Source organism: Pantherophis guttatus, chromosome 18, assembly GCF_059756535.1.
Source record: "Pantherophis guttatus breed Tessera chromosome 18, ASM5975653v1, whole genome shotgun sequence".
NCBI lineage: Eukaryota > Metazoa > Chordata > Lepidosauria > Squamata > Colubridae > Pantherophis > Pantherophis guttatus.
The window spans coordinates 54,305-67,458 of NC_142080.1; the positions used below are offsets into that span (position 1 = coordinate 54,305).

General features: G+C 44.5%; 2 protein-coding genes across 3 annotated transcripts in view; one reads left to right on the forward strand and one right to left on the reverse strand.

Moving 5' to 3' along the window:
• CIART (circadian associated repressor of transcription) overlaps positions 1–10,952 on the reverse strand; it is a 33,568-nt gene extending 22,616 nt beyond the window's left edge. The window contains exons 1-2 of one of the 2 annotated variants that reach the window (XM_087880689.1): positions 10,792–10,952; positions 4,621–4,679 (exon numbers count right to left, since the gene is read on the reverse strand). The gene's annotated coding sequence lies outside the window, so the exon portion shown is untranslated. Of the gene's footprint in view, positions 1–4,620; positions 4,680–10,278; positions 10,566–10,791 lie in introns of those variants that run through there. The other variant, XM_087880688.1, reaches the window with a different exon arrangement.
• ANP32E (acidic nuclear phosphoprotein 32 family member E) lies at positions 2,089–9,856 on the forward strand. Its single transcript, XM_034424952.3, has 7 exons — positions 2,089–2,773; positions 5,201–5,350; positions 5,578–5,700; positions 6,420–6,585; positions 7,285–7,445; positions 8,130–8,181; positions 8,510–9,856. Exons 1-7 carry the CDS (start codon positions 2,705–2,707, stop codon positions 8,575–8,577), a joined length of 789 nt encoding a protein of 262 aa, XP_034280843.1. The 5' UTR covers positions 2,089–2,704; the 3' UTR covers positions 8,578–9,856.
• Positions 10,953–13,154: the final 2,202 nt, after the last annotated feature.

Genomic DNA, 13,154 nt, shown 5'->3' on the forward strand with positions numbered 1-13,154 from the left:
TGACGTAGCTGCCCCTTCTCACCCTTGTTATTCTCCTCAGCTCTGGAACAACTGAACGGAGACATGAGACAAAATAATTTCTGGGGTGAGGATTAAAAGGAAAACATGAATTATGGGCATTTGCCCAGGATTTGATAATTCTGGAAAATCCTTTGGAAGCAATAGAAATATTAATGGAAAAATTAAAGGATGTTGGTGCTTAGCTGGATTCAAAATTAATAATGAGAAAATAGATAAGGATGGAAGAGCAAAAGAATTGGTGGGAAAAATAGTTAAAGATTGAGACAAAAAGGGAAGTTGAGAAAAAGTATGAGTAGTAACGAGCATTACTATGACTAATACGGATTCTACGTTATTTCAGAACAATTATGTTAACAGGTGGAATGAAATTAAGAAGGGTACGCTAAATTTGGAAAAATTATAATTGTCATTGTTGGCCAGAATATCTTTGGCCTACAGTGATGCTTTTGCTTCAGACCATTCCTCCTTTGGTAACGGATGTGCCACTGAAGCAATGGCAGACAGATCAAGGTTTGTGTGGCAAGAGAAAAAAGCCAGTTCTGCAAAACCTTGCCAAGAAAATGGCAGTCTTCAAAACATCAGATACAATTGAATGGAAGAAGAAGGAAGAGTGCCTTACCACATACAGTGCAAGGACTGCTATAGCCACTGTGGAAGGAGGACAGGTGGGCAGGAAGACATCCCCTCCAGCAGCCAAGATTCTAAGCAGGGATCTGCACCAGACGAAGAAAAGATGGAAAGCAGTATTCCGCCAAGGAAAAAAATCACACCCGCACTCAAACTGGCAGGGCAAGCTACAGGCAACAAACCCCACACTCGTTCATGCTGATGAAGTTTCCTAGTTGGGTAATGAAGCACCAAGAAGTCCACTTTTTTCTTGTACAATTATAATTAATCAGTTCGTAAGAGGTTAAAAGGAAAGTGGTCAATTAATTAATTATCTAATTGTTTGCTAATTTTACTCAAGATCAGTAGAGTAAAATGCTAATTTTACACAAGGAACGCTGTAAAAGGAGTGCTTTATATTCACACATGCTCATTTGTGTGCAATCCCCCATTGAAAACGAGGGGAAAACTTCAGTCCAATAACAATTCATGACCATCTGTGGATTTCCGTAAGACATGATAGGGTCCCAATAACAATGCTTCGAGTACACAATGTATCTTTAGAAAAGAACATTTGTAGCTTGGTGTTGTAGGAAACAATGAAATTCAAAAATAAAATCCTTTGTATTACCAACCGTTAAGAAGTAGTCTGTGCTAAAACAGCACATGGCTAGGAAATTTGGATGATAATAGCAGGTAAAACAAACAAGGGCGGGAAGGGGATTAATGTATTCTTAATAGGCGCCTCGGATTAGTTGTAACCCCAGAGGACCTATCCAATGAGACCAAAGGGGAGGGAAGGGGGCATCGCGATCGGGTGTATAAAATGTCTTGCTTTTGAATTCAGGGGTGTGGCTTTTGGATTAGAACTTCCTGTTGAAGCTTCTAGCCGAGACCCCACCACACTTTGCAAACTGCTTTTTTCATTTTATTTTGGGTAAATAAACTTCTTTTCTTACCAATCCAAGTTTTTTTGTGTGTGGAATCATTTCCAACAGTGTCGAACTGTGGGGTCCTTGGTGGTCTCTGGGCTTGGTTTTCTTGCAGACGTTTCACTACCCAACTAGCTAACATCATCAGTGCTAGGTGATGATGCACCGATTACTAGCACCGATGTTACCTTGTTGTAATTAAAAGCCTGTGAGAAAACAGGACCACACACAATGCATCTTTTTAAAAGGCAGATTATGAATTCGGCTGTTAAGACACTGGCCATCTAGGATGGAAATAGGCAGTAGTTTTACAGTGAATAGATACAGAGAAAGAAAGGAGGCAGCACGCTGTACCTGCCCTACACAAGAGACACACTCAAACGACCCCAAACTGCAGACACGTGACGGAAGCAAAGAATATTCTGTTGTTCTTGTACTTTCCCACCATTACTTTATCAAAACAATGATTTTTTTTAGCCAGCCTCTAGTCTGCAAATATATATGCACATGGAAAGCAACATGATAGATTGTGTCACAACAATGAGTGTTGCTGTATAGCACGCAGGAGACCCTTTTTTAGAGAAAAGGAGCGAGGGGAGAACAAACTTCAGAGCCCGGTTATCGCAGGTCACAAGGGGTCCCGGACCCCCGCTTGATCGGCAGCCCCGCCCACAGCCCCGCGTTGCTTCCAGAGCGCCTCGGGCGCACACAAAAGGAGACATCGGTGCCCGAGAGCTGGCGGTGGGAGGGAAGAGGGTCGAGCCGTGGGGGCTCCGCGCGTCCAGCCAATCGCCTCCCTGGGGCGGAGAGCGGCGTCGAGAGCCACGCCGGGAGAGGCGGGGCATCTGCTAGGGGGCCCCATGCGCCGTGTCATGGAGGCTCAGTGTGCGAGCGGCCATTGAAGGGAAAGGAGCTGCGTGTTTCGCAACAGGAGGAGGGATCGGGGTGGCAGAGAAGCCCGGAGTTCTCAACTCCGCTCGCACCGCCTTCGGGGCCCTTTGCTGAACAGCCGAGAGGGGGGGATTCTCCCTTTATTTTGTTCTTCTTCTCCCCCTCGCCACGCATCCCCACGCCTGCCTGTCGGGTTCTCCTTAGGTAGTTTGCGCCCCTCCCTCCTTGCTCTCCACTTTGGAGAGGCTTTCCAGATGGAGATGAAAAAGCTGGAAATGAAGAAGCGCGTTAACCTGGAGTTGAGGAACCGCGCGCCCGAGAAGGTGAGGACAAACCCTTGGGAGGAAGGAAATGGAAGATTTTTAAAGATTCCCAGGATTTCCCTCCTCGAGCCTCGATCGTGGCAAAAGCGCGCGGCGATCGATGCGCTCGGCGGCGGCGGAGGAGGGCGCGTGGGGGGCCTTAGCAGCAGAGCGGCCGCCGGACCCGTCTCCTTCGACCAGTCCTTTCAAGGGCTCTTATCCAGGGCCCGACCTCCCAGAGATGGGCTTTTCTCTGCGAGGCCTGGCGGCGGCAACGGCAACGGCCAACTTGGCTTTTCTGACTCTCTCTCCTGCTTCCACCTTTTCCCCGAGCGATCCCGGCGCGGCATAAATCACAGGACGCGAGGTTGCTCCTGCCTTCCGTACCCTAAAGGGGGTTGTTGGAAGCCCGATGCAAGAGGCGAGTTGGTTAACTCTTCCGTTCCCAATGCCGCCTCGGCTCGGGCAGTCCCCGCCGTGCAATCTCTCCCCGCCCCAAACCAGTTAATTAAAAATAAGCGGCGGCTCCAGACGAAGGAGAACCGAGCACGAGAAAGGAGGTTCCCAAGTTAAAACTTTCCTCCCTTCCCCTTCCCCCCCCCCTCATTCCCCCCCTTTTTTTGCAGTTAACGGCTCTTTCGTCAAATCTAGGTTAGGCAGCCTCAACTGTGAAAAGGTGGTGGTGAGTTTTTCACGCTGCCCTCCTCCCACCCAGCAAATTGTCCCTTGGGTTTTTTCCCCCCTTCTCATGCAGAAAAAAGCCAGAGCGTCCGTAAGGGTAGAAAGGCTGGACTCTGTCGGTTCTTGTAGCGAATGTACTTTACACAAATGCTGGTAAACAACCCTGGCTGCAGCTGAATCCATCTTAGTCTCTTCTACGCAGATGAATTAGACTCCTTCCTCTTGTCTCCGTAGAGCATGGAGGATGGACCCTTTCTTTAAAAAGCAGAAACACGCCACCAAGGCTCCTTCCAGCCAGGCATTTTCAATGAGGTTTAATCTTTCTAAAAAATTGAGGGCAGAAATCGCCTCAAGAGCAGCCATGGATGGGCAACGCCCCTCCCTGTTCCTTGAAATCTCATGCCTGGGCGGTCAAGGAGATAAGGCCAGTGGAGAGAGGACGATAAGCTATGCCTGCCTGCCTGGGGCTTCTGTGCCCTGTGCCTCTGGAGTGCTCACAAAGGCAAGAGTGCGCCCACCTCATGCCCTAGGATGTGATGGCTTACGCTGGCCCTAGGGAACCAGCTGCTTCCGAGGGAGTTTTAATCCAGCCCGTCCCAAGAACACAAGATGGAGAAAGGTGGGGGGAGCCAAAGAACAACCCACCAGAGAGGAGAGACAGGAGACTTCTCATGCCACAGGAGCACTGCAGATAATGCCAGGGGTGCTCCCTCCGCCATAGCTCCCTTCCAAAAGGAGAGGCTGTCCCCAAAGTTAGCTGCATGGTTGGTAGAGGAGCCTAAAGTCTTGGACTGGCCCATTAGGGTTCCCAGGATTGCTCTTCCTCTGTTCCCCTACCACCACCACCTCGGCCTCTGCATGGGATTGAATGGAGATTTCTTTGAGCTTGAGGTTCTTTGGAAGATTGCCAAAAGCTGTGGCTCTTGTAAAATATGCTCAAGCATTGGAGAGGAGGGAGCAAAGTGATCCTCTTGCCCTGTTCCCCTTCCCTGCTGTGGGGAAAACCCAAGGCAGAGCTTCCCTGCATCTTCCTTGCTGATGGGCGACAGGAACTGCCCCTGCACTTGTTCAGAAGGTGCAGAAGATGAAGAATTAACAGCCATCACAGTGCCCATAATGCACAGTACGCAATGAGCCCCCTTCCCTAGTACATTCCTGAGAATAAATGTGAAAAGGCCTTTACTCACCCAATTCGTACATTTTTTTCGGTATTTTCTAGAGAAGAAATTGATGCTTCTTATAGTACCTAGTAAAAAATAAGAGACCACTGTTGTTAAAAGCTTGGCAAGTCTCATTTAAAAGAGAATGCCACTACAAAGCGTGCCATGAACGGCTCCCCTGCCCCTTGGGGAGTCCCCCTGCCCAAATCAACATGAGCAAATGCTGTCACTTAAGACAGGGCTTGCCATGTGAAGGCAATGGTTACATTAAACTTCCATGTATAAATAAATAGTTTCTAGTTTTTATTAGTAAGAATGTTGCTACTGTAACTGTCAAAGTCCTAAGACCTTTCCTTCAGGGCAGGTTTTTTTAAAGGTCTTTGCTATATCTGAGTATGACCTGTCTCGGTATTTTAAAAAAAGTTTTAATTTTTATTACATATGATTATCACGTGTATCCAAAATGAATCTAACTGACCATTGTTTTAGTCATTTAGTCAAGTTTGCACGAGAAAGTTGGGAAATACTTCTAACGTGGCCCCCTCTTGAGTTGAGAGAATGGGGATTTCAGCCCTCCAGCTGAAGGGCGAATGTGCTGCTCTTTCAGGTGGCTGAGCTGGTGCTGGACAACTGCCGGTCCAGCAATGGTGAAATTGAAGGCCTGAACGACTCGTTCAAAGAACTGGAGTTTCTCAGCATGGCCAACACAGAGCTGACCTCTTTGGCCAAGCTCCCCACGCTGACAAAGCTTCGAAGGGTGAGTGTTTGGTTATGGCAGGTGACCTGCAGTGGCATGTGGCAGTTATACCAGCTTTAATGCCCAAGCAGTCTTTTGTGTAAGAATCTTGTCAATGATAATTAGTAATATATGTCGCCTATTATAGCCACTGTATCACGAAAGCATACATTTGCTTAGGTAATTTTTTATGAGAGAATGTGTACATTTCAAAGTCAACTCCACTGACTGACATGTTTATGCTGTAGCTGGAACTGAGTGACAATCTAATTTCCGGCGGTCTAGAAGTCCTGGCAGAGAGATGTCCAAATCTTACATATCTAAATTTGAGCGGCAACAAAATCAAGGATCTCAGCACTGTTGAAACTCTTGTAAGTATAGAATTGGATGGGGAGGGGTTTTAAAGAGGTCTTAAGATGTACTTGGTCGTCATTACGTAGCGGTCACAGAATCAAGGCCAATGTATTTAAGATACTAAAGAGCCTTGGAAAAATGGAACACCATTGTTTGAATAATGTGTCATAACTGCTGCTGTAGGGGATATGATTGTGACTAAATACCAAATACAGTCCAAACAGTTTAAAAGAGCTCTACCGCAGTCTTTTCTAAGATAGGACCCTCCTGATCTGTTGGATTACGAATTGCACCCTCTTCAACGAGGCAGTCCGACCAATTTGGTCTAAACTGAACCCTGGCAGATCCCAATAAAAAAAGGAACCAGCCACAACTCTGCAGGCATTTGCACATATTTTCCTTTGACATTTCATTTTATAACCGAGAGATTTCCTTGTGATCTAGCTGCTATTTCTGCCTAATACTTGGAATTTAGAATCAGGTTTGGGTTCCATGCTGATGTGTATGCTGTTATGCATATCGGATCTCAGGCAGAATTACTCAACCTAGTCACTGACTAAGAAGCTGTTTTTCATTCTAGCATACAAAGGGAGTTGGCACCAATGTAGAAAACTATAAAGGGCAGTTTCAGTTCTCTTATTGTCTTGGCCCCAAACCCCATAGATAAATATACATAGCATAGTAACTTGGTTTAGCAATTTAATAAATAGCATCTCCGTGTTTTTCCAATTTTTAGCAAAATCTGAAGAACCTGAAAAGCCTTGATCTGTTTAACTGTGAGATCACAAATCTGGAAGATTACAGAGAAAGTGTGTTTGAACTGCTCCACCAAATCACGTATCTAGATGGGTTTGATCAGGATGATAATGAGGCCCCTGATTCAGAAGAGGAAGACGATGATGGTAATTGTTCATTGGAATATTTACTATGAATATTTTCAAGGTACGGTAGGAAATACATACCTGAAATATGAAAAATTGACCAGAGATCAAAATACACTATTCAAAGGGAGCCTGGATAGCTCAACAGACAGAGCTTTGTAATTTAACACCAGCTGTCTGCAATTAAAGTAAGATCGAATCTCGCCAGGCTCAAGGTTGATTCAGACTTCCATCCTTTCTAAGGTAGGTAAATTGAGGACCCAGTTTGTGGGGGCAATAAGCTGACTTTGTATAAATATACAAAAGTATGAAGGCGATTGCTTAACGCATTGTAAGCCGCCCTGAGTCTCCGGAGAAGGGCGGCATATAAATCACTTTTTTTTAAAAAAAAAATTATACATACTTTACATGCTAATAAACGAATGGTTTTCCTAACAAGGGGAAAATAAACTTTGCCTTTGGCAAAATTACATTTCCTATAAATATACATTTTTTAGAAATAGTTTGTTTAGTAGTTGCAGATCTTTTCAGTTTAGTTACACCCCTCTGTGACCTGCAACCTTTCAGAAGAAAGAGGGTACCTGAGCATTTATTTCTGCTATCTCCTACGTTCATTTAGAAGTGGGTTTTTCTACTGTATGCTGAATTTGAACCCCTGGATCGACCCTTAGGTTCTAAGTCAGGATGGATACGGCATGCATTTATTCACTTTTCCTTCAGATGGGGATGAAGATGAGGATGAAGATGAGGACAAAGCTGGTCCCCCAGGAGAATATGAGGAAAACGATGAAGATGATGAAGCTTCAGACTTGGGGGAGGGGGAAGAGGAAGAGGAAGAGGAGGAAGTGGGTCTTTCCTATTTGATGAAAGAAGAGATTCAGGTTATTATATCTTACTGTTCATTTGCAAAGCATTTAACCTTATTAACTAGGCTTCATATTTTAAAGCCCTGTCAGTTTGTGCCAAAGTCCTCTACAGGTTTTCTCCTGCTATAGCATAAGTGGATATTCACTGTATTCAAGCTTTAGAAAAAAAGTCAAATATGCACTTTAATGTGCTATTTTATTTTCCTTAGTTTGGATTTTACACTTTTTCATTCATTTAAATCCACCAGGCTTCATCTTTCACTATATTTCTCAGGAAAATTATCAGGGCTTTTTTTAACTGCACCTAGAAACTGGTATTTCAGTTGAAAGATTACTAATTTCCCACAAACAGAATATGGGCCTGGACTAGTGATAATATATTTTTTAGGCAAAAAGAATGTGACTTTTATAATTTATTAGATGTAATATAGCTCACCCTTGAGCTTAGTATCTGTTTGGCAATCAAATGAGAAATGTATAAGTTGAAATTGTGTAAGTTGAAATTTAAAACCTCCGGTTATGGGGAAGGGTGGTATGGCTATTATATTACCACAATTACAATGCTTTAAGGGGCTGTTTAACTGTAGTTTTGGTTTTCACTCTTATTTACATGGAAAATGTTTATTTACTTTCATAAGTTTAGTTAAATGGACCTTAGTAATTCTGAATTTCTGAAATCATTAACTTGTTTCTCTAAAGGATGAAGAGGATGATGATGATTACGTAGAGGAGCGAGACAATGAGGAAGAAGGTAAGCTTCATATTCAGCCTACATTGACTTTTTAAGTTTTACTTTTCTGGATTCAAAAGTTGCCTTTTCTGATAGTTTTCTCTCAGAACAAAAAGAACTTTTATAAAGTTTGTTAGCTGGGATGAAATTAGTCTTTTCATTTAACTTGTAATAAATTCCTGATTCATTTGAGCTTCTAAACTACTTGTTTAATAATACTTAAATTTAAATGTGTGAGTTACCATTACATGTAATTGTTCAGAAGTGATGAAAATAAGTGTACAACAGCGTGCAGGAGTCACTGCCCATTAATTTTCCTTTGGACATGTGTAAAAATTCTTTCCCACAGACGCCGTTGTCCGGGGGGAGAAGAGAAAACGTGCAGCTGAAGACGAAGGAGATGACGACGATGATTAAGTCGCAGAAAATACAAATAGGACCCGATTCATTTTTGTTGGAATTATGCAATAGTGATATGCAGATTTGTAAGGCTCCATGTATGATAGGTCTCTACAAAAGATATTAATGTGTTTAACTTTTTATAGGAAGTGTTTTACTATGTTTGCCCTTTTTATCATTCCAACTAAGACATAATAATCCATTATTGATCATATTTCCATATGTTTTACTCACTGAAGCAGTTGTCCCTATTTCCTGCCTAGAAACTTTATTCCTCCCATTTTTTTCCTTCTGTTTCCTCATTATGAGCATGCTGTTAACCCTAGCCAGTTACTTCAGATGGTTGAACAGATTTAATTTAAACTTTTAAGAGAGCATGCTCATGTCAAATATACAAGAGTAAGATAACCAACTCTTCACTGGAAAGGACTATATCACAACTGAAATGGGAATTAGGTGATCTGGAAATCACATTTTACCTATCATTTCATTTTAAAAGGATATCTGAATCCTAGTTCATTTGTGTGTGTGGTTAGTCTCTCACTCACTCACTCACACACAAACATTTCTGGTAGATAACTGTAAGGAAGACTGGAATACAGTTCTCTAAAATAGTCTCAATCTCCCATAACAAAATATAAACTGGAAATAATTATAGTTCATTCAAGATTATAACTTCTTCATGATCTTTAGTTTACATGCACATTTCAGAATTCTTTTGTTCTGGTTAAAATGTGGAACAGTCATTCCTCAGTACTAAATTTAAACCAATAGAAGTTATTCTGCATTTTCTTTCTCGCTATATTGCGCTTTCAAGCAATATTGGTAGGTAGTTATACAAGTGGGCTTAGAGCCAAGCTCCTGAAAACCACAAGTTGCTTGCGTTACTGAACAGGGAAGACATTTAGGAAGGCAGCTGTTTAATTCAGGGCATGGCCCCTGAAGCCAACAGAGGGGAGAATGGCTTTACACCTTGAGTCATGGAAAGAAATATACAAAATTGCAAACGATTTGGAGTTCTCTCTGGGATAGGTTTAGTTCGTATTGGTTCTCATTGAGGAAAGTTATTCAACCAGAGTCCTTGATTTCACTGTTAAAAAAATATAGAAATACATTTGCTAAATGTGATCAGCAAGGCAATACTAATCTTTTCTGTGGAAGGTAGACTGGTTATGTTCTTATTCCCTTTTGTGCAGGTTATTTTGAAAACGTAGAAAAAATGAATTCAGATCTCTTTTCTGGTTCTCTGCTTCTGACAGATGAACTTGTATTATTAAATAAATATTTTGCTCAAATACCTAAACGTATTCAAAAATCTGTCAGATTTTAGAGAAGCTGTTTTAGATAAATAGATAATTTCTGCATAGGTGCTTAAATTGCATTGCATTCGCCTGTAATATATTTTACAAACACAGGCATTCTTAGTATAACACATTGCACTCTTTTAGTTTCAGGGACTACCTTTCATAAACGTCAGTAAAATTAAATATGCTCCTCCTCTCCCTCGGAAAAAGAAATAGGGCGACACCGCACAGCTCTTTTTAAGGCGTTTGAAAAGAAAAGTGAAAGGCAACTTAGTAGAAATTAGGGTTAGGGATCTTAAAAAGACTTATTAAACATTAGTCCCAATTTCGCTTCTCTGTAAGAATAATACTTTAAAAACCATAAAAGCTTTCGGGTTTAAAGCCGTGTTGCTGTCTCATAATCGGGGCTTCTTACTCGTTTCATAGACCGGCTTGTCTATTCCCAAAGTGTTGCAGGGTTTCCGAAATCGAACTCTTGTTTTTTGTTTGCTAAAGGGATTCCACTCTCGGGACGGCCTGCGATAATCGTCCCGCCAGTGAAGCGGGGACTCTCTCGGCCTCAGCGGAGAACCGGCCTCGGCCGCCTGGCAGCGGGAAAGCACGAGGCCTTGCTTTGGCGGGAAGGCTGAGCGCTGGAAGGCCCGACCCAAAATGGGGCCGCAAAAGCTCCTCCCCTCAGCGCGCCGGAAGCCGGGCCGACTCGAGCGGAAAAGGCTCGTGGCCGGTGCTGTGGATTGGCCGGCGGTTGTCGCAGTCTCCCAGCGGCCCCGCCCCCGGCCCAATCCCGGCGGGAGACGAGAGGAGCGTGCGGCCGGCGCCCCGCCCCCTCTACACCGCCGGGGAAGGGGAAGCCTCGGTCGGCCCGTTTCATGTCCGCCGCGAGGAGTTCGGGCCGGGGGCGAGGCGCGAGCGGAGCCCTCTTCCTTACCCTCTTTTTGTTTGCCGTCGCCAAGGCGGGAGCCTCTGCCGCTTAAATGAGTCGCGAGTCTTCCTCACCCGGAAACCCCCCCCCCCACACACACACACACGCGCGCGCGCCTGAGCGAGACGACCGCGTGGGCCAGCCGCCGCCGCCAGGGGGCAGCAGGCGCCCAGACCTCCCGTCACCGCCCAACAGACGATCCGAAGCTTCCCCGCCCCCCCCCCCCCCCCCCGAGGCCGGCAGCTGCGGTGGGAGCGTTGCTCGAGCGGCCCCCTCGCAGAAGGGACCGAATGCCTCGGCGGTTGGCGGGTCCCCCAGCAACTCAGGGGGCGGTGGGGGGGGGGGGAGGGAGGGAAGCAGGCGGAGAAAACGGATGGTCGAGGCCAGGAGAAGCCAGGCCAGGCGTCTCCTTCGCTTGCCCGCCGAGGCGCTTCCCTAAGCAAGCAAATCAGGCGTCGGCCTGTTTCTTATTTGGATGTCGGTGGTTTTTTTTCCCTCCCAGAAAAGCAGAAGCGCCGATTCTAAAATGGGAAGGAAATAAGGCCGGTTGGGAGGCGACCAAAAACGCCTAGCAGAGAAGAGCCTGCAATTCCCAACTTTCGTGGGAGTGGGTGATGCTTGCTACTGACTGCCCGATCTCTCAGGCTTCATCCCATCTGGGAGCTCAGGCCCACCTGAAATTACATCTTCTGCCCTAAGGATCACTGGATGATATCAATATTGAATTAAAGTAAAAAAAAAAAATTAAGAGCCAAAGACTTCTTTAGAGCTTTTTTCAGTTCCCCTGTGATTTTCTGTATGAAATAGGCACTGGAGTTACCTGGGCATCCGCTTCCTTAAAAAAAAGAAAAGAAACACTTCCAGTTTCTAGGATTTAACCAAACTGAGTAAACTTTCTGGCTAAGCATTAAGTTCATAAGACGGCTTGTGTAATTGTGTAGGCACAAAACTAAAATTAGACATAGCATCAATATTATGCTCCTTGTATGTCCTCTTCCTATTTCTCAGGGAGTGTGGGGAGCGGCATATTGGAACACAACCATGGCTAATCCAAATTGATAATACAAGGTCCAATTATCTAGCTGACCCTTCAGAAGCTGCTATTGCTTGCTACGTTATTCCCCAAAGTCAAAATGTACACCTTTGATTTTGTGTAAATTACACCTGAATATGTAAGCTGATACAGTATAGGAGTTGCTATAGTAATAAAAGTAGGAAATGCAACAAAATAAAGAAATTACGCCTTGTTTGCTGTATATTTAAATTGGCATTTTCAAATTTGGGGGGGAACTCAAATCTTTTTTACCCTCCTGCTTTTGAGATCTCTTGGGGCAAATTTGGAGTGATTTAAGGGGCTTTAGAAAATGGAAGCCCTTTGTGAGTAGCTCTGACCTTGAATAAAGGGTCTCTGGGTTTGGCATCAGTTTGATTTCTTGTCATTTTTGGCCACCATCCTCATTTCACATTCCAGACTTCGTACTGAGGGTCTCCATAAACTGTAAACCACCCTGTGCCTGTTGCCTCCACCCTCCCCAGGTGAGATGCCTCTGCTGCCTTCCCACACATCCCCCTCCCCAAAGAGCAGGCAGGCAAGGGCTTCAGGGCAGCAGCACCCCACAGACACACCCACATCCACACACACCAGGAGTTTGTGAATTCTGAAGCCAGTAAAGGGAGCTTAGAAAAGGTTGAGTAAACAAACACTTCCCCGGTTCCTTATTTTATTGTTCCATAAGTGGTGCTCAATTATTCTTATCCCCACTGAAAAAAGTTAAGGGGAAAACATTGTTCTTATTTGCTTTAGTGACAATGTTTGTCCACCCAAAGGGATAGGTTTCAAAGAAAAGATGTCTTTTCTACATCCCAGTGCTCTCCCCCACCCACACCCACACCCCCAAGTAGCCCTATTTTGTAATTCCCAGGTAAACCCAGATAGGATGGCAACCCAAGTGGCACTGGATTGTAGCAAAAAAAATACGACAGGTGCTGTGTTAGTGTCTCCCTCTTTGCCCCTGGAGAGAAACAGGTACGCAACTCTTGAATGCAAAATTAACTTAAACCCTGGTAGTGTACTGTTGTGCCATTGCAATAATGAAGAGGAGGGACCCAGCGATGAAGGAAAACCTCCCCATCAGAATTTTCATTTTATCACCCAGTGTGTGAATTTGGCTGAAATTACAGTGTCACAGGAAAAACAGACCAGGAATATTTTCAGTTGAGGTGTTAAGGAACATCTGTGTAGCATTGAGTTGAAAATCAAGGCAGGAAAGAGGAGAGTAGACAGAGGAGACCCCAGAGAAGTGGGTGGGGAGCTGATCCCAACCAGAGAAGGGTTGAGGGACTGGTTCTCCCATGGGCATCTCCAGCAC

Excerpts from the sequence above, each read along its gene's own strand:
- ANP32E (XM_034424952.3), top strand. The coding sequence starts at position 2,705 with ATGGAGATGAAAAAGCTGGAAATGAAGAAGCGCGTTAACCTGGAGTTG. Across the intron at positions 2,774-5,200 it reads GGAACCGCGCGCCCGAGAAG|GTGGCTGAGCTGGTGCTGGA; the intron begins GTGAGGACAAAC and ends CTGCTCTTTCAG. Across the intron at positions 7,446-8,129 it reads TGATGAAAGAAGAGATTCAG|GATGAAGAGGATGATGATGA; the intron begins GTTATTATATCT and ends GTTTCTCTAAAG.